This window comes from Muscardinus avellanarius, assembly GCF_963383645.1.
Source record: "Muscardinus avellanarius genome assembly, chromosome: 16".
Lineage (NCBI taxonomy): Eukaryota > Metazoa > Chordata > Mammalia > Rodentia > Gliridae > Muscardinus > Muscardinus avellanarius.
In genome coordinates this window covers 36,998,712-37,019,493 of record NC_137802.1, presented here as the reverse complement: position 1 = coordinate 37,019,493, position 20,782 = coordinate 36,998,712, and the positions used below count along the sequence as shown (strand labels likewise).

The 20,782-nt window shown below is 42.4% G+C and overlaps 1 protein-coding gene across 1 annotated transcript in view; it reads right to left on the bottom strand.

The window, feature by feature from the left end:
- TEX14 (testis expressed 14, intercellular bridge forming factor) overlaps positions 1-20,782 on the bottom strand; it is a gene marked incomplete at both ends in the record, with an annotated part of 133,108 nt that overhangs the window by 24,773 nt on the left and 87,553 nt on the right. The window contains 5 exons of the mRNA XM_080714030.1: positions 2,824-2,898; positions 5,625-5,721; positions 8,544-8,755; positions 10,723-10,850; positions 14,838-14,900. Of these exons, the coding sequence (XP_080570156.1) occupies positions 2,824-2,898; positions 5,625-5,721; positions 8,544-8,755; positions 10,723-10,850; positions 14,838-14,900 (575 nt within the window). The remainder of the gene's footprint in view (positions 1-2,823; positions 2,899-5,624; positions 5,722-8,543; positions 8,756-10,722; positions 10,851-14,837; positions 14,901-20,782) is intronic.

The following is a 20,782-nucleotide window of genomic DNA, read 5'->3' as shown; positions in this document are numbered from 1 at the left end:
AGCTTGGAGGTAGAATGCCCCTAGATTCCATCCCCAGTACCACAAAAATAAAATAGAATAAAATAAACACAATAAGAGCCACGTGTGGTGGCACACACTTGTAATCCTAGTCCTTGAGAGGCTGAGAGGATTATAGTTTCCTGGCCAGCCTCAGGTACTTAGTGAAGCCCTCCGCAAACTTAGTGAGACCTTGTTTCAAAATAAAGAATAAAAAATAGGGCTGGGGGTGTAGATTGGAGGTAGAATGTCCCTGAGCTCAATTTCTAGTACCACAATAAATAAATTAATTAATTAAATTAAGAACTGGATGTGGTGGGTCACACTTGCAATACCAGTATGTGGGAGGCTGAAACAGGAGGATCACAGGTTTGAGGACAGCCTCAGCAAGCAGTGGGACTCTCATCAATCTAGAGAGACTTTGTTTAAAAAAAATAAGGCTGGCAGCCAGGCGTGGTGGCGCACGCTTGTAATCCCCGCGCTTGGGAGGCAGAGTTCAAAGCCAGCCTTGCTGGCTTAAGAGACCCTGTTTCCAAATAAAAAAATATAAAATAGGTCTGGGAGTGTGGCCCGGAGGTAGAAGGGCTTCCAGGAACCCCAGCACCACAAAAAAATAAAAAAATAGGGGGAGTTAGAATGTCCCTGGTTCAATCCCTAGTACAAAAAAATTAATTAATTAAAAATTTTGTGGTACTGGAGATGGAACCCAGGGGCTTTTCTACCTCTGGGCTATACTCCCAGACCTATTTTATATTTGTATTTGTAAAGAGGGTCTTAATAAGTTGCTGAGAGCCTCACTAAGTAGCTGATGCTGGCTTCGAACCTGTGCAATCCTCCTGTCTCAGCCTTCCAAGTACTGGGATTACAAGCATGAGCCACCATACCCAGCTCTAAGGAATTAATTATTATTATTATTATTATTGGTAGTACTGGGGGTGGAACCCAGAGGCTTTCTACCTCCGGGCTATACTCCCAGACCTATTTTATATGTTATTTGAAAACAGGGTCTCGCTAAGTTGCTGAGAGCCTCATTAAGCAGCTGAGGCTGGCTTCGAATCTATACGATCCTTCTATCTTAGCCTCTCAAGTGCAGAGATTACAAGCCTGTGCCACCCCACCCATCTTCTAATTAATTAAATTTTTAAAGAAAGACTTGAATTGAGCACCATCCTGTAATCCCAGTCCTTTGTGGGAAGCTGAGACAAGAGGATTGTAAATTCAAGGCCAGCCTGAGAAATTTAGCAAGACCTTGTCTCAAAAAAAAAAAAAAAAAAAATCAAGGGCTTGGGTATAGTTCAGTGCTGACACAGAATAACCTTGTATTCAATCTCCAGTACCACACACACAAAAAGAATTGGGCCAGCCGGGCGTAGTGGCACACGCTTGTAATCCCTGCACTTGGGAGGCAAAGACAGGAGGATCGCGTAGGTTTGAAGCCAGCCTTGCTGGCTTAAGAGACCCTGTTTCCAAATAAAAATATAAAAATAGATCTGGGAGTGTAGCCCGGAGGTAGAAGGGTTTCCAGGAACCCCAGTACCACCCCCCCAAAAAAAAAAGAAAAAGAAAGAAAAAAAAAAAAAGAATTGGGCCATCATAGGTCTGATAAGAGGCATCCTCTAAGCATGAGGGGCTAGTCTGCCAGGCTGCTGAGGTAGTAGAGCACCTGCCTTCAAATGTCTCTATAACCATACATCATTCTTCGGCATCAGCCCAGCTGCAAATAAAATTCAATTGGTGCTGCTCAGTCTATGCCTAAAAAGGAAATTTTTGGACCCGGGCATGGTGGCACATGCCTGTAATTCCAGTAACTTGGGAGGCTGAAGATTATGGGTTTGAGGATAAGACTCAGAAACTTAGTGAGTCCCTCCAAGACTTAGTGAGAATCTGTTTCAAAATACAAAATAAAAATAGGACTGGAGGCATAGCCCAGAGGTAGAATGCACCTGAGTTCAATTTCCAGTACCACAAGAAAGAAAAAAGGAAAATTCTGGTCTTATTAGGTTTTGTGTCATTGACTTCCTGCTCTTAGGAAAGGAATTTAATAACTCCTGCTACTGGCAAAACTGGTGTCTTGGCCTTAGCAGCCAGACCTCAAGCCTCCAAGGGATGAATGGATTGGTTTTAAAGGAGATAAAAATTATTTTAATAAAAGTTCATCATCATAAACCACTTTAATGTTATTTACCCTTCAAATCATTACCATAAACACTTTAGTAACAAGATGACAACAGACTCAGGCCAATTATTCCAGCCAGGCCGTGGCTCATTCTATTCATGAATTTTGCACATTCCACTAGATGCTGTATAGTCCTTTGTACTGTGCTCACACCTGAGACAAAGACACCAGGTTGTGGTCAGTGACCATAACCAGCAAGGCAAGGAATATATTTGGTATTCAGTGTCCATATTATGGTTTGGATTAGAAATGTCACCAGAGTGTGGGGCTTTGGGAAGTAGCTGGATCTTGAGGGATCTGACCTTACACATGGATTAATCTACTGTAGCTAGATGGACTCCTGGGAAGTGGTGGAAACTGTCGGTGAGTAAGGCAAGATTAAGGAAGCAGGTCCTGCGAGGTGGCCTTGGATACTACCCTTTGTCCCTGGCCCTTTCCCTGCCCACCCTGCTGCTGCCTGAGCTGAGCTGCTTTCCTTCCCTTGCCCTCCACCACAATGTTCTGCTTCACCTCAGGGCCAGAGCAAGGAGCCAGCTGACCACAGACTGAAACCTTTGAAACTGAGCCAAAATAAACCTTTCCTTCCCCAAGTTGTTTGTGTCTAGTATTTTGGTCAAAGGGATGAAAAGCTGACTAATAAGGTCCCTTACCGATTTCATCCAGCAGCTCCTGAGACGGTGGGGGCAACTCGTCAGTGTGATGCTGTGAGATGGCTTCCACTAGTTCTTTAAAGAGATAAAGGGGAAAAAGGTGTAAAACCTTCCTGGAACTAAAATAAATGTAGTTTTCTAGGCTCCCCTTGGACTTGACTAAGGATTTCTTTATCTCTTTCCTTTTTTTTTTTTTTTGGTGGTACTGAGGGTGGAACCCAGGGGCTTTTCTACCTCCGGGCTATACTCTATATTATAAATTTTATAATTTTATAATTTATTTGGAAACAAGGTCTCACTAAGTTTCTAAGAGCCTCACTAAGTAGCTGAAGCTGGCTTTGAACCTGTGCAATCCTCCTGTCTCAGCCTCCCAAGTGGGGATTACAAGCATGCGCCACCACACCTGACTTGACTGAGGATTTCTTGATGATGAAAATGAAGGGGGGGGAAAGCCTCTTACCCAACAGTCCTAGTAGAAGCCTCCTAATATGTGAATGGCCTGTACTCTCTACCCTTTTGTCCCACTCTCTCCAGTACTGCTTGGTCTGTGTCTCTTCCTTCCTAAGGCAATTTGAAGTAGGTTCTTACTAAGAGGCTTGGGCCCAATCGGGGAGGATATAGAGGTTCTGGAACAGCCTAAATGAATAAGAACATAAAGTGGGGGAGGCCTTCTCTATAGATGATGAGGCTAGGGAATATAGAAGCAACCATACTTTGGGTCTTGCCCCAAGCACTCAATTAACTGAAAATATCCCAGTACTCCTGAGGGAAATTTCAAGAGGCGTACAAAAGACATAGACGTTGAAATTAATGTGACAAAGGCAATATTCCTCAAGAGTTAATACTCTGGTAAGGCTGAGACTGGAGGATCACGGCTCGTGGACAGCCTCAGCTACTTAGTGAGGCCCTTTCCAACTCAGTGAGACCCTGTTTCAAAATAAAGAATAAAAAATAGGGCTGGGGGTGTAGCTCAGAGGTAGAATGCCCCTGGTATTCTAGAACCAAAAAGAGAGAGAGAGAGAGAGAGAGAGAGAGAGAGAGAGAGAGAGAGGTAACACTCTCAGATCCTTGGATTTGGAAACTGTCTTCTAAGAATCTATTCTAAGGAAGGAATACAAAGTACAGGTAAGATTTATGTACACAGGCTGGGCATGGTAGCACATGCTTGTAATCCCCGCACTTGGGAGGTGAAGACAGGAGGATTGCGCAGGTTCAAAGCCAGCTGCGCTGGCTTAAGAGACTCTGTTTCCAAATAAAAATATAAAAATAGGTCTGGGAGTATAGCCCGGAGGTAGAAGGGTTTCCAGGAATCCCAGTATCACCAAAAAATAAAAAATAATAAAAAAAAAGATTTATGTACACAGGGCAAAAACTGGAAAACAATATAAATCTTTATCATATGGGAATGGTTAATATATACAGAAAGCACTATTATGTAAATATTACATATACTTATGAATAGTTTGTGTATGTGTGATACTAGGGATGGAACTCGGGCATTTCTACTGCTTAGCTACACCAACAGCCCTATTTTCTTATTCTTTTTTTTGAAATGGGGTCTTACTGAGTTGCAAAGGTCTCACTAAGTAGCTGAGGCTGTCCACATAACTGTGATCCTCCTGTCTCAGCCTCCCAAATGCTGGGATTACAAGCGTGCACCACTACACCCACCTTTTATGAATAGGTTTTTTAAATTTTAATTTAATTTTTTATTTTTAAAAATTTTTTATTGGTGCATTATATTCATACATTATATTGGGGTAAAAAACTTGTATGTACATACATGTACACATCACTGATTTAACCCCCACCCAATTCCCACCACATTCTTTCCCCATCCCTCCCTCCCCTGCTTGGCTTAGTGGTTGACTTCGATATGTTTAAGTAAATTGTGTGTTTTAGAGATTTTCCTTCTTCCCCCCTCCTTTCTCCTCCTTTAGGTTGTCTGAATAGTTTTTAATGGCAAGGGAAAATTCTCAAAATAGTTATCTCTCAGTATCTGCAAGAAACTGATTCTAGGATCTCACCTCCTTGTGGATACCAAAACCCTTCAACAGTCAGGTCTCTTACATAAAATGGTCTACTTGTTTATAACCTATGTACATTCTTCCATATACTTTAAGTCATCTCTAGATTACTTAAAATACCTTACATAATATAAATTTATGTAAATAATTGTTATACTGACCAGGCATGGTGGCACCTGTAATCCCAGTACTTGGGAAGCTGAAACAGGAGGATCACAGGTACATGGCCTACCTTAGCAACTTAGGAAAACCCTAAGCAATGTAGTAAGCCCCTATTTCAAAATAAAAAATAAAATAGGGCTGGGGGTACAGCTCAGAGGTGGAAAGCTCTTGGGTTCAATCTCCAGTAATACTCCAGTAATACATACACACACAAAACTGTTATTATACAGTACTGTTTAGGAAAAAAGGATAAGAAAAAGAGCCTATACATGCTCAGAACAGATACCCCCATCCCTATTTTATTTCTTATTTTGAAACAGGTTCTCACTAAGTTGCAGAAGGCCTCACTAAGTTGCTGAGACTGGTTGTGAACCTGTGATCCTCCTGTCTCAGCCTCCCAAGTGCTGAGATTACAGGCGTGCACCACCATGTTTGGCTCACATCAAATATTTTTATGTTTTTCTTTATCCTCTAGGTTTTCTACAATAAATGTGTTTTACTTCTATAACGAGGGGGAAATTGTGTTTGAACCAAATTTATTGATAACTGAAGTCTCCTTAAACTGTCCTACGACTATGAACATCTACTCTGGGAGACATTACATGCTGGTACCTTTAGGCAGGCTTCTTCTCTGCGTGGCATGGGTCGATATGTCGCATGTGGGAACCATGCTAGAGGAACCAGCTCCAGCACATGTGGACATTCTTTTCTGTAAGTAAGACATAAACACAGTGGCTGACATGTGTGTTGAATAAAAAAGCCCATGCAGCTCAACCATTTCCACTTGTTTTACTAAGTCAGATTCATTACTATGTCATCCCCTCTGGGAAGCCTTCTTATCCCTCTTTGCCTCTTTAGCACTCTGTACTCATCACTGTTACATCAACCTGTCTTTCTCAGCAGGCAATGAACAACTCTAAGATCAAATGTTCCTCTCCCTCTCCCTCTGAGATGAGATGTATGTTTTCTTTTTCTTTGTGTGGCACTAGGGATAAAATCCAGAGGCATTCTACTTCCAAGCTATACCCCAGCCCCGTTTTTTTTTTTTTTTTTTTTTTTTTTTTTTTTTTTTTTAATTTTGAGACAGAGTCTCACTAAGTTGCAGAGGACCTCACTAAGTTACTAAAGCTAGCTGTAAACCTGTGATCCTCCTGTCTCAGCCTCCCAAGTACTGGGATCACAAGCATGTGCCATCACACCCAGCATATGTTTTCTTTATTTTTTTTATATTTTTTTGTACTGAGAACTAAACCCAGGGGTATTCTACCTCTGATCTACACCCCCAGCCCATTTAATTTTTAAATTTTTAACAGGATCTCAAAAAGTTGCAGAGGACCTAAGTTGCTGAGGCTGGCCTCAAACCTGTGATCCTCCTGTCTCAGCCTCCCCAGTACTAGGATCACAGGAATGTATGCCATCATGCAGAGATGAGATATATGTCTTCTTATTTGCACTTGTATCACTAGAAGAATGCCTGAAATGGTGCCTGGCACTTCCAATCTGTCCAATTAACAATTTGTTGAGTGAAAGTATAAAATTTCTATTTAGGGTGTTACACATAAACAAGTATCTACCACGGAGCTACATCTCCAGACCTTTGTATTTTTTATTTTTTATTTTTTGGTGGTACTGGGGGTGGAACCCAGAGGCTTTTCTACCTCCAGGCTATACTCCCAGACCTATTTTGTATTTTATTTGGAAACAGGGTCTAAGTTGCTGAGAGCCTCACTAAGTAGCTGAGGCTGGCTTCGAATCTGCATGATCCTCCTGTCTCAGTCTCCCAAGCGCGGGGATTACAAGCGTGCGCCACCACGCCTGGCTTCAGACCTTTGTATTTTGAAACAGGGTCTTGCTAAGTTGCTAAGGCTGGCCTCAAACTTGTGCTCCTCCTGCCTCAACTCTCAACTTCCCTAGTAACTGGGATTATAGGCATGTGCCACCAGTTCTGGCTCGTTTCCTTATTTATTTATTTTTGTGGTACTGGGCATTTAACTCAGAGGCATTCTATCTTGGAGCTGTATCCCCAACCCAATTTTATTTATTTGGAAACAGGGTCTTGCTAGGTTGATGAGAGTATCACTACTTGCTAAGGCTCTCCTCAAACCTGTGCACCTCCTGTCTTAGTCCCACTGGGACTGCAGGCGTGCTCCACCACACCCAGCTCAGCTCATTTCCCTACTTGTGAGTGAAACATTTTGAGATCCAAATGCTCAAAGAAGTTGACAATCAATTTGTTACTGAGAACCAAAGCATATAATCAGCCTGTCCGTAGGTCAGCCAAAAGTTTTTAGTGAGCAGTATGAAATAAGGAACTTGTGGTTCTCCTAAAGAGACTACACATGTAAAATATGAGGGAAAGAAAGAAAAAAAGAGAAAGAGGTGGAGGGTGAGGAAGACAAAAAGTAGTATACAATGAGTATCCCCCCCCCACCAGGTTATCAGTTCAGGAGTTCAGAGAAGGGGAAGATCAATCAAAACTCAGGGAAGCCTGGCGTGGTGGAGTAGGCTTGTAATCCCAGTACTTGGGAGGCTGAGACAGAAGGATGACAGATTTGAGTGCAGCCTGAGCAACTTAGTGAGACCCTGTTTAAAAATAAAATAGTAGCCGGACGTGGTGGCGCACGCTTGTAATCCCCGAGCTTAGGAGGCGGAGACAGAAGGATCCTGTAGGTTCAAAGCCAGCCACGCTGGCTTAAGAGACCCTGTTTCCAAATAAAAATATAAAATAGGTCTGGGAGTGTAGCCCGGAGGTAGAAGGGCTTCCAAGAACCCCAGTACCACCAAAAATAAATAAAATAAAATAGTGCTGGGGTGTAGCTCTGAGGTAGAACGCCCCTGAGTTCAATCCCCAGTACCAAAAAAATACTACTTTTATTTTGGAAGTACTAGGGATGAAACCCAGGGGCATTTTACCTCCAAGCTACACCCCTAGCGCTATTTTTTTTAGTCTTTTTATTTTTCTTATTTATTTATTTATTGGTGGTACTGGGGATGGAACCCAGGGGCCTTCTACCTCCAGGCTACACTCCCAGACCAATTTTATATTTTTTTTTAAATTTGGAAACAGGGTCTCTTAAACCAGCAAGGCTGGCTTCGAACCTGCGCGATCCTCCTGTCTCAGCCTCCCAAGCACGGGGATTACAAGTGTGCACCACCACACCCGGCTTAGTCTTTTTATTTTTGAAACAGGGTTTCACTGAGTTGCAAAGAACCTTGCTAAATAGTGAAGGCTGTCCACAAACCACAATCCTCCTGTCTCAGCCTCCTGAATGCTGGGATTACAAGCATGTGCCACCATTCCAAGCTAAAAAACAAACAAACAAACAAACAAAAAACTTCTCAGAGAAGTAAGAAGGGAGGCTTCAAAAAGAAGCAAAACGTAAGCCTCCTACAATACTGACTCAGAGGAAGAGCCCCAGGGAAGCCTGGAGAAGATCCAATTTATGTCTTGGTTATGAATGAATTTGAAGAAATCTTGGCCCTTTGGATCCTGAGCTCCATGGATGTGTAATACAAAATTGGTACTCTTACCCAGTCAGTCAGTCTTGGAGGGTTAGTTTCAGAAGACTTAAGAAGAGAATTCAGGCTCTTGACTTTCTCTTTGACAGTTGTAAATTTGTCAGACAAAGTGTGAATAGATTCTTGACAATTCTGGCAGGAAGTAGATGCAGATCCTGCTTTATCCTGAAATGTGATACTTTCAAGACAGTCTTTATATTGACTGGCAGCCGAAGAAATTGACTCTGTTGGAGAAAAGAGAGGAGTTAGTGTCTAAATTTTCTTTCTTTCTTTCTTTCTTTCTTTCTTTCTTTCTTTCTTTCTTTCTTTCTTTCTTTCTTCCTTCCTTCCTTTCTTTTGCAGTACTGGGATTGAACCCAAGAGCTTTCTACTCCTAAGATATACTTCCAGCCTTTTTATTTTTTGTTTTGAATGGTCTTGCTACTTTGCTGAGGCTGGCCTCAAACCTGTGATCCTCAGCTGGGCGTGGTGGTGCATGCTTGTAATCCCAGCATCTGGAAGGCTGAGACAGGAGGATCAGAGTTCGCGGCCAGCCTCAGCTACTTAGTGAGGACCTCTACAACTCAGTGAGACCCTGTTTCAAAATAAAGAATAAAATATTCTGTGAGTATAGCTCGGAGGTAGAATGCCCCTGAGTTCCATCCCCAGTACTATTAAAAAAAAAAAGAAAAGAAAAAAAACCCTGTGATCCTCTTGTCTCAGCCTTCAAAGTACTGAGTATTGCCGGGCGTGGTGGCACACGCTTGTAATCCCCATGCTTGGGAGGCAGAGACAGGAGGATCGTGCAGGTTCGAAGCCAGCCGCGCGCACTGGCTTAGGAGACCCTGTTTCCAAATTAAAAAAAAAAAAAAGTAAAAATAGGTCTGGGAGTGTAGCTCGAAGGTAGAAGGGCTTCCAGGAACCCCAGTACCACCAAAAAAAAAAAAAAAAAAAAAAGTACTGAGTATTATAGGCATGTGTCACTTACCCAGCTCCTTAATTCTTTACATTACAAATGAAACATCATGCTAGGTTTGGTGGTAATCCTGTACTTGGGAGGCTGAGACAGGAGGATAGCAGGTTTGCCTCCAGGCTCAGCTATTTAGCGAGGCCCTCTGCAATTTATGAAACTGTTTCAAACTAAAGAATAAGCCAGGGGTGGTGGCACATGCTTGTAATCCCAGCATTTGGGAGGCTGAGAGAGGAGGATCACAATTCAGGACAGCCTCAGCTACTTAGTGAGGCCCTTTGCAACTTAGTGAGACCTTGTTTCAAAATAAAGAATAAAAAATAGGGCTTCGGGTGTAACTCATAGGCAGAATGTCTCTGGGTTCCATCCCCAGTACTACTACTACTACTACTACTAATAATAATAATAATAATAATAATAATAAAAAATAGGGCTGGTGATGTAGCTTGGAGGTAAACTACCTGTGGGTTCAATCCCCAGTACTGAAAAAAAAAAAAAAAAGACTCAGTATCACATTTAAAAAAAAAACATGCCGGGCTTGGTGGCGCATGCTTGTAATCCCCGCACTTGGGAGGCGGAGACAGGAGTATTGCACAGGTTCAAAGCCAGCCTCACTGGCTTAAGAGACTCTTTCCAAATAAAAATATAAAAAATAGGCCTGGGAGTGTAGCCCGGAGGTAGAAGGGTTTCCAGGAACCCCAGTACCACAAACAAACAAACAAACAACACTGCAAAACTCTTATTAACTGAAATAATCACTAATCTGAGACACAGCTCCTCATGGCATAAAAAAATGACTGTCTCTAAATTTGGCTATCAAAATGAAGGGAGATTAAACCACATATATAGTATAAATAAGGACACAAAATAGAAGATACTTGATGCTGGTTGCATATGATTGCAGAACTTAAGAACTATGTTTAAGCACAAGGTACTATTCTAAGTTGCAAACGCTAGAAAATCCAGCTTCTGCACTAAATTCAGTAGCAAGCAGAAAAGTAGCACTTGGTATCTGCATGTCTCCACCAGTATAATCCTAATCAAAATCTAGCAGCTACTGACTCACCACCAACACAACCACCCCTACCTGGCCCTCCCAGAGTCTATCCCTTCAGTTTGAGCCCATGAAACACTTTTGCTCTGGAAGAAAACAGCCATCAGGTTTGCTCCCCAGCCTGGCATTTTAGACAACACGCAGGGGCTGAGTTCTCTCTCAAAACACTTCTCCTTGTGGGTGATTACCTGGGCTGATCGGAGTGCTGACGCTAGTAGGTGCGTGGTTTATTCTGGGTGTTTTGCACAAGACTTTCTTAAAAGAGCTGTCTTGTTCATAGGAGATACTAGACAGGTCCTGAATATCTGTCAGTGATCTAAAGAATTAACGTAAGAACACATAGTAATTGTGAGAAGAACACATAGTAACTGTTTAGAAAAAGTAAGTAATATCTTCTTGGCAAGATTTTTTAAAGCATAGTCTTGACAAAATCTTTATAGGGCAACAGATCAGAATTAGATACTACCTTAGAATATTTTAACAAAGCTGGGCATGGTGGCACACACTTGTAATCCCAGTACTTGGAAGATAGAGACAAAAGGATTACAGGTTTGCAGCCAGCCTCAGCTACTTAGTGAGGCCCTCTGCAACTTAGTGAGACCCTATTTCAAAATAAAAAAATAGGGCTGGGGGTGTGGCTTGGAGGTAGAATGCCCCTGGGTTCCATTCTCAGTACTGCAAATATATATATATAATCTTAACAAAAATGTCAGAGCCAGGCACAGTGGCATATGCCTACTGTTCTGCTTACTTGGGAGGCCAAGGCAGAAGCATCACTAGAGCCCAGAAGTTTGAGACCAAGCTGGGCAGCAGAATAAGACTCCATCTCAAAAATAAAAAAATAATTTTAAAAAAGATAGAACTCTTTTCTCTGTGTGTGGGGAGGCACTCGGGAATGAACCCAAGAACTTTCTACCTATGAGTTACAACCCCAGCCTGATTTTATTTTTATTTTGAAACAGGGTCTCACTATGTTGGAGTCTATTTGCTGAGATTGTCCTTGAACCTGTGATCCTTCTGTCTCAGCCTCCAAAATTGGGGATTACGAACATGTGCCACCATGCTTGGCTTAGAGAATATATATATTTACACACACACACACACACACTTTTGTGTGTGTGTGGTGCTGGGGATTGAACCCAGGGGCGTTCGACCTCTAAGCTACACCCCTAGCCTGACTTTTTATTCTTTATTTTGAAACAGGGTCTCATTAAGTTGTAGAGAGCCTTACTAAGTAGCTTAGACTGGTTGTGAACTCGATCCTCCTGTCTCATCCTCCCAAGTACTGGAATTACAAGCGTGAGACACCAGGACCAGCTTAAGAGATTTTTTTTTGTGTGTGTGTGGGGGGGGTTCTGGGGATGGAACCCAGGGGCATTTGACCTCCGAGCTACAGCTCCTGCCCTATTTTTTATTCTTTATTTTGAAACCAGGTCTCACTGAGTTGCAGAGGGCCTCACTAAGTAGATGAGGCTGTCCGCGAACTGCGATCCTCAGGTCTCAGCCTCCTGAATGCTGGGATTACAAGCGTGCACCACCACGCCCAGCGAGAATATTTTTAAAAGAGATACTAACTTTAAATATATCTCAAAAGCTCAAAATAAACTACTGCAATAAATATTTTTCTGAAAAAAAATTTTTGTGGTACTACAGATTGAACTAAAAAGCACTCTCACTGAGTTACATCTTTGCCCTTTTTAATTTTTTTTTTTACAGAACTAGGAATTGAACCCAGGGGTATTCTACCTCTGAGCTACACCCTCAGCCCCATATTATTTTATTCTTTATTTTGAAGGAGGGTCTAAGTTGCAGAGGGCCTCCCTAAGTAGCTAAGGACCATGAACCTGCAATCTTCCTATCTCGGGCTCCCAAGTACTGGGATTACAAGTATGCACCACCACATCCAGCTCTTATTTTTGAGATAGGGTCTCCTTAAGTTACCAAAGCTGCCTTGAATTTGCTATCTCATTCCTCTGTCTCCAAGTTGTTGAGATTGCAGGTCCACACCACCAAATCCAGCAGAAAATAATTAATCACTGTAATTTATTGATTATAAAATGCTTTTAATTACAAACAACACCATCAATTTATTTATATTTTGGTACTAGGGACTGAACCTAGGGGCATTCTACTTCTGAGCTATACCCCCAGAACTCCCTTTTGTGGTACTAGGGGTTGAACCCAGAGGCGGTCTCCACTGAGCTAGTAAATAAGCCCCTTTTTTTTTTTAATTATTTAGCTTTGTTTTTGAAACTGGGTCTCACCAGGTTGCTAAGGCTGACCTTGAACCTGTGATCCTCCTGTCTTAGCTTTCCAAGTACTGGGACTACAGGCGTGCGCGCGCTCTCTCTCTCTCGCTCGCTCTCTCTCTCATATATATATATATATATATATATATATATATATATATATATATATATAAATATTTTTTACAGACTGCAAATTGAGCCCAGGGGTATTCTACCTCCGAGCTACATCCTCAGCCCTTTATTATTTTATTCTTTTTTTTGGGGGGAGGGTACGGGGGATGGAACCCTTCTACCTCTGGACTATACTCCCAGACCTATTTTATATTTTTATTTGGAAACGGTCTCTTAAGCCAGAGAGGCTGGCTTCAAACCTGCGCGATCCTCCTGTCTCTGCCTCCTAAGTGCAGGGATTACAAGCGCCACCATGCCCGGCTTTTATTCTTTATTTTGAAAGAGGGTGTCACTAAGTTGCAGAGGGACTAAGTAGCTACGGTTGCGAACCTGCAATCTTCCTATCTCAGGCTCCCAAGTACTGGGATTACAAGTATGCACCACCACAAAATTTAAAATAATATATATAAACGCCGGGCGTGGTGGTGCACGCTTGTAATCCTCGTGCTTGGGAGGCGAAGGATCGCGCAAGTTCGAAGCCAGCCGTGCTGGCTTAAGAGACCCTGTTTCCAAATAAAAATATATATAAAATAGGTCTGGGAGTATAGCCCCCGGAAGTAGAAGGGTCTCCACGAACTCCAGTACCACCAAAAAATTATATATATACATTTTTTTTCCCCGATACTAGGGATGGAACCCAGGGCACTGTACCTCTGAACGACACACACCCAGCCCTATTCCGTTAGTCTTTTTTTTTTTTTTAAACAGGGTCTCACTGAGTTGTGAAGGGCCTCTTTAGGTAGCGAGGCTGTCTGCAAACCGCGATTCTCTGATCTCAGCCTCCCTAATGCTGGGATTACAAGCCCGGCTTTTTTTTTTTTTTTTTTTTTTTTTTAATTTTGAAACAGGGTCTCAGGCCGGGCATGGAGACCAGAGGATTGCAGTTCAAGGACAGCCTCAGCTACTTAGACCCTTTTGCAACTCAGTGAGACCCGGTTTCAAAATAAAGAATAAAAAATAGGGCCAGGCATGATGGTGCATGCATATAATCTCAGCACTCGGGAGGCCAAGACAGGATTGCGTAGGTTTAAAGTCAGCCTCAGCTACTTAGTGAGGTTCTCAGCAACTTCGTGAGACCCTGTTTCCAAATAAAGTATAAAATGGGTCTGGGAATGTAAACAGGAGGTAGAAAGCCCCTGGGTCCCTGGGTTCCATCCCCAGTATATCTCTCTCTCTCTCTCTCTCTCTCTCTCTCTCTCTCTCTCTCTCTCTCTCTCTCACACACACACACACACACACACACACACACACACACACACACACACGGGGGGGGGGGGGAAATAGGGCTAGCTGGGGGTGTGGCTCAGAGGTGGAATGCCCCTGGGTTCCATCCAGTACCGCAAAAAAAAAAAAAAAAAAAAAAAAAAAAAAGGAAGGAAGGAATGAATGAAACAGCATCTCACAAGGTTGTCTTGCTAAGTTGCTGGGGGTGACCTCGAATCTGCATTCCTCCTGTCTCATCCTCTCAAGTACTGGTATTACAAGTGTGTACCACACTTGGCTACAACATTAATTTAATAACAGCTTTTTGGTAAAAGAAGAAACATACTTATATCAAATATGTACATATAAATGGAAAGATGCAGAGTCTTACAAACAAGAAAATAGTAGTTACATAAAACCAAGACTTTCCGGGCATGGTGGTGCACACTTATGATTCTAGCATTTGAGAGGCTGAAATAGGAGGATTGGGGTTCGAGGACAGCCTCAGCTACTTAATGAGGCCCTTTGTAACTCAGTGAGACTCTGCTTCAAAATTAAGAATAAAAAATAGGGCTGGTGGAGTAGTTCAAAGGTAGAATGCCTCTGGGTTCCATCCCCAGTACTGGGGGAAAAAAAAGACTTTACATAAGCACCCTAAGGCTACTCTTTGGTGGCCATACATTTCTTTCTCTTGTAGTTCCTTTGGTGACTCCTTCAATGTCTCTTCTTGTTCACCTTCAGTACTGTGAGGGAAAAAGTAAAAAAAATAATGTTAGCAAAGTACACTAACTTGGCACAAGGGACCAGTCTATTGGTCCAGTGTGAGAGGCAGTAGAGAGGGTGCTATGCTCATAGGCAAAAAGCGTGTGTTCTGGTTCTGGCTCTGTTACTAACTAGCGACAAGCTCTCTAGTAAGCTGGGGCCTCAGTTCTTCTCCAGAGACTGAATATTCTCTAAAGGTCAGCCCAGCCCTGATATCAGCCACTGACTCCATATGATAGTGAGCAAATTCTTAAGAAAATCAATGAAGCACAGGACCTTTGCTGGGAAGTAGATGCTGTAACCAGTGCACAGCCATGGAAAGTTAGCAGTGTGAGCCATACAGCTTCCTGGTATAAATACAGCAAAGCCAACACAGACTTCCACAAAAGAATACTGAAGACAGACTTGACATGCTTCTACTCTAACCAACATTTAAGACTCAGTTTCAGTATTCACTGAACACTAACTATGAACTAGATCCCATACTAAACTCTTCCATATATTTTCACATTTTCTCTTTGGGGATGGGTAATGGGGATTGAACCCAGGGGCATTCTACCTCCCAGCTACACCCTAGCCCTACTTTTTATTCTTTACTTTGGAACAAGGTCTCACTAAGTTGCAGAAGGCCTCATAAGTTGCTGAGGCTGACAGTGAACCTGTGATCCTCCTGTCTCAGCCTCCTAAGTACTGGGATTACAAGTGTGAGCCACCATGCCCAGCTATTTTCAATCCTTGCAACAATCCTGTGAGACCAGTGGTATAAAGGAGAGAATGTGAATTTGGGGTGGCTTGTAACTTTATTAATTCTGTGTGCCAAATATGATTCTCCTTCCAGACACACAGTAGAACAGCAAGTTTTGGACCTCTTAATTTTTATAAATGGCCACACGACTTGTTTTAACCAATGAAATATTAGTGAAATTGATGAGTCAACTTCTGGGAAAACTTTAAAAACCAGTATACAATTCACTGTTCCTTTTCCTACTTCAGCAATCAAGGAGGCACAAAGATGCAGCCTCCCTCAGGCCTGTCCCTGCTAGAACAGAAATAAAAGGTAGATCCCTGGCCAAACCCAAAGGAAGATTCCTGGCCAACTAAAAGGCATAGAGATGGAGAAAGAGCAAAAAATAAACACTTTAGTCAGGCATTGTGGAACATGTACTTGGAAGTTGGAAGGCTGAAACAGGAGGACTGTAGATTTAAGACCAGCCTCAGCAACTTAGCAAGACTCTCAGGAACCTAGCAAGATATATATATATTTTTTTGTGGTACTGGGGATGAAGCCCAGGGACACTTTACCTCTGAGCTATATCCCAGCCCTATCTTTTTTTATTCTTTATTTTGAAACAGGGTCTCATTAAGTTGCAGAGGACCTCATTAAGTAGCCTACGGTAGCAGTGAACCTGCAATACTACTGTCTCAGCTTCCCAAGTACTGGGATTACAAGCATGTCCCACCGTGCCCAGCTGCACAACCCTCTTTCAAAACAAAAAGTAAGCCAGGCATGCTGGCACACGCTTGTAATCCCAGCATTTGGGAGGCTGAGACTGGAGGATAGTGGTTCCTGGACAGCTGTAGCTACTTAGTAAGGCCCTCAGCAACTTAGTGAGACACTGTTTCAAAACAAAGAATAAAAAATAAGGCAAGGGGTGTAGGTCAGAGGTAGAATGCCCCTGGGTTCCATCCCCAGATCCGCAAAGAAAAAAAAAGAAAAAAAAAGTAAGCCGGGCATGGTGGTACACACCTCTAATCTCAGTACTTGGGAGACTGAGATAGAAGGATTGAGGTTCGAGGACAGCCTCAGCAAGTAGTGAGACTCTCATCAACCTAGCAAAACCCTATTTAAAATAAAAATAGGGCTGGGAGTATAGTGCAGAGATGGAATGACCCTGGGCTCAATCACAAGTACTACAAAAAATAAATATAAAATAAATTTAAAAATAAGCAAGCCAGGTGTGGTGGCACATGATCATAATCCCAGTACTTTGGAGTCTAAAATAGGAAGATTGCAGGTTTGCGGCCAGCCTTAACTACGTAATGAGGCCCTCTGCAACTTAGTGAGACCCTGTTTCAAAATAAAGAATAAAATATAGAGTCGGGCTTGGTGGCGCATGCTTGTAATCCCAGCATTTGGGAGGCTGAGACAGGAGGATCGTGGTTCGCAGACAGCCTCAAGTATTTAGTAAGACCCTCTGTAATTCAGTGAAACCCTGTTTCCAAATAAAGAATAAAAACTAGCCGGGCATAGTGGTGCACGCTTGTAATCCCAGCATTTGGGAGGCTGAGACCTGAGGATCGCAGTTCGCGGACAGCCTCAGCTACTTAGTGAGGCCCTTTGCAACTCAGTGAGACCCTGTCTCAAAATAAAGAATAAAAAATTGGGCAGGGGTGTAGCTCGGAGGTCAAATGCCTCTGGTTTTCATCCCCAGACCCCCCCCCCACACACACACACAAAAAAAAAAAGAATAAAAACTAGGGCTGGGGGTGTATATTGGAGGTAGAATGTCCCTGGGTTCCATCCCCAGTACCACAAAAAAAAAAAAAAAAAGTATAAAAAATAGAGATGGGGGAAGCTGGGCGTGGAAGCTGAGTGTGATGGCACATGCTTGTAATCTCAGCATTTGGAAGGCTGAGACACGAAGATTGTGGTTCAAACCCAGCCTCAGCTACTTAGTGAGGCACTTTGCAACTCAGTGAGACCCTGTTTCAAAATAAAAAATAAAAGCCCACCGTGGTGGCACATGCTTGTAATCCCTGCACTTGGGAGGCGGAGACAGGAGGATCGCACAGGTTTGAAGCCAGCCTCGCTGGCTTAAGAGACCCTGTTTCCAAATACAAAAAATATAAAATAGGTCTGGGAGTGTAGCCCGAGAAGGGTTCCAACTCCAGTACCAAAAAAAAAAAAATAGGGATGAGGGTGTAGCTCGGAGGTTGAATGTCCCTGGGTTCAATCCCCAGTGCCATACACACACAAAATAAATAAATAAAAATACAATAAAAATAAATAAACAAAAATAAAATCAAGTTGGAAATGTAGCCCAGTGGTAGAATGCCCCTGGTTCAATCCCCAGTATCATGAAAAAATGAATAAATTGTAATGGTACAACTGATGTATCACTTTGAATCTCACTATGATGTATATTTACAATCACATTTAAAAAAAGGAATCTGGGCATGGTGGCACATGCTTATAATTTTAGTAATTGGGAGGCTGAGATAGGAAGATCAAAGATTCAACACCTGCCTCAGTATTTTTTTTTTATTCTTCAACATAAAAAAAAGTTAAAAAGGGTGAGGTTGTATCTTAGAGATAAAATGCCCTAGGTTCAATTCCCAGTGTCATATTTCTTTTTTTTTTTTAATTTGTTTTAGTGGTACTGGGGATGGAACCCAGGGGCCGTCTACCTTCAGGCTACACCTCCAGACCTATTTTATTTTTTATTTGGAAACAAGGTTTTGCTAAGTTGCTGAGAACCTCACTAAGTTGCTGAGGCTGGTTTCAAACCTGTGTTCTTTCCTTCTGTCTTAGCCTCCCAGTTACTGGGATTATAAGTATGCATCACCACACCCAGCTATCAGTACCACATTTAAAAATAGAAAAGAAAAACTTTTGTTTTAAGCCATTAAAATATGAAGGCTGTCTGTTGTATAGTATTATATAGTCTTTCTTGAATGCCTAGTTGTGTGACCTTAGAAAAAGATATTTAGCCTAGCACACAAAAAGCCCTGGGTTTAATCTCCTGCACTGGGAAAGAAAGAAAAGGGGCAGGAGGAGGGGAAAATGTGTAGACAGGTAGGTTTGACTCCCTGAATTTTGCTCATTTTGTTTTTGTTTTTTGCAGTATTGGATTGAACTCAGGGCCTCAGGCATGCTAGACATACACTCTACCACTGCACTGATTTTTTTTTTTTTTGCGGGTCTGGGGAATAGAACCCAGGGGCATTCAACCTCTGAGCTACACCCCCTGCCCTATTTTTTATTCTTTATTTTGAAACTGGGTCTCACTGAGTTGCAGAGGGCCTCACTAAGTAGCTGAGGCTGTCCGCAAACTGCCATCCTCAGGTCTCAGCCTCCCGAATGCTGGGATTACAAGTGTGCGCCACCACACCCCGCTGTGCACTCAAGTTCTTGTAAGACACTGACCAAATAAAACATTCCTCTATCCCCAGCACTCAAGTTCTTATAAGACACTGACCAATAAAACATTCCTGGCTAGGTGTGGTGGCACATGCCTGTAATCCCAATGTTTGGGAGGCCAAGAAAGGAGAAACAAAGGTTTGAGGTCAGCCTCAGCAATTTAGCAAGGCTCTTAGCAACTTAGTAAGACTCTGTTTCAAAATAAAAAATAAGCTGGGCGTGGTGGCGCACGCTTGTATTCCCCGCGCTTGGGAGGCGGAGACAGGAGGATCACGCAGGTTCAAAGCCAGCTGTGCTGGCTTAAGAGACCCTGTTTCTAAATAAAAATATAAAAAATAGGTCTGGGAGTGTAGCCCAGAGGTAGAAGGGCTTCCAGGAACACCAGTACCACCAAAAATAAATAAATAAATAAAATAATAAAATAAAATAAAAAATAAAAAATAGGGCTGGGGGTATAGCTTGGAGGTAGAATGCTCCTTGATTCAATTCCCAGTACTGCAAAATAAATGAGTAAAATAAAATAAAAAATAAAATAGGAGCCAGGCGTGATGATGCATACATGTAATCCCAGCATTCAGAAGACTGAGACCGGAGGATAACAGTTCGAAGACAGGCTCAGCTACTTAACGAAGCCCTTCACAACTCAGTGAGACCCTGTTTCAAGAATAAAAAGACTAGCTGGGCATGGTGGCATATGCTTGTAATCCCAGTATTTGGGAGGCTAAGACCGGAGGATCGCAGATCGCAGACAGCCTCAGCTACTTAGTGAGGCCCTTTGCAGCTCAGTGAGACCTGGTTTCAAAATAAAGAATAAAAAGAAAACATAGGGCAAGGGGTATAGCTTGGAGGTCGAATGCCCCTGGGTTCCATCCCTAGACCCTCAAAAATAAATAAATAAATAAATAAATAAATAAATAAATAATAAACAAACAAACAAACAAATAAAAAGACTGAGCTGGGCGTGGTTGCCCATGCTTGTTATCCCAGCATTCAGGAGGCTGAGAAAGGAGGATTGCGATTCCCAAATAGCCTCAGCTGCTTAGTGAAGCCTTTTGCAACTCTGTGAGACCCTGCTTCAAAATAAAGAATAAAATAATAGGGCTGAGGGTGTACTCAGAGGTAGAATGCCTCTGGGTTCCATCTCCAGTACTACAAAAATAAATAAATAAATAAATATAAAAAATACTAAAAAAAAATAGGGCTGGGGGATGTATCTCGGAGATACAATGCCCCTGGGTTAAATCCTCAGTGCCACAAAAATAAATAAATAAATAAATAAATAAATAAATAAATAAATAAATAAAGGGCTGGGTGTAGCTCAGAGGTAGAAAGCTCCTGGGTTTGATCCCCAGTACTCATACAGACAGACACACATGTACACACAAAAACAGACTCCTGTGTTGCTCAAATCAGCCTGAGGGACTCCATTTTTCAACTTCTAGGATAAATTAATAAGCTGTGCATTTTTATTCTATTTGAACTTGGATTCTCTTGTAAAGTCTAGTCAGGTATAAACTATTATTCCTAGCTGGACGTGGTGGTGCACGCTTGTAATCCCCGCGCTTGGGAGGCAGAGACAGGAGGATTGCGCAGGTTCGAAGCCAGCCACGTTCGCTGGCTTAGGAGAACTTGTTTCCAAATAAAAATGTAAAAATAGGTCTGGGAGTGTATCCCGGAGGTAGAAGGGCATCCAGGAACCCCAGTACCACCAAAAATAAGAAA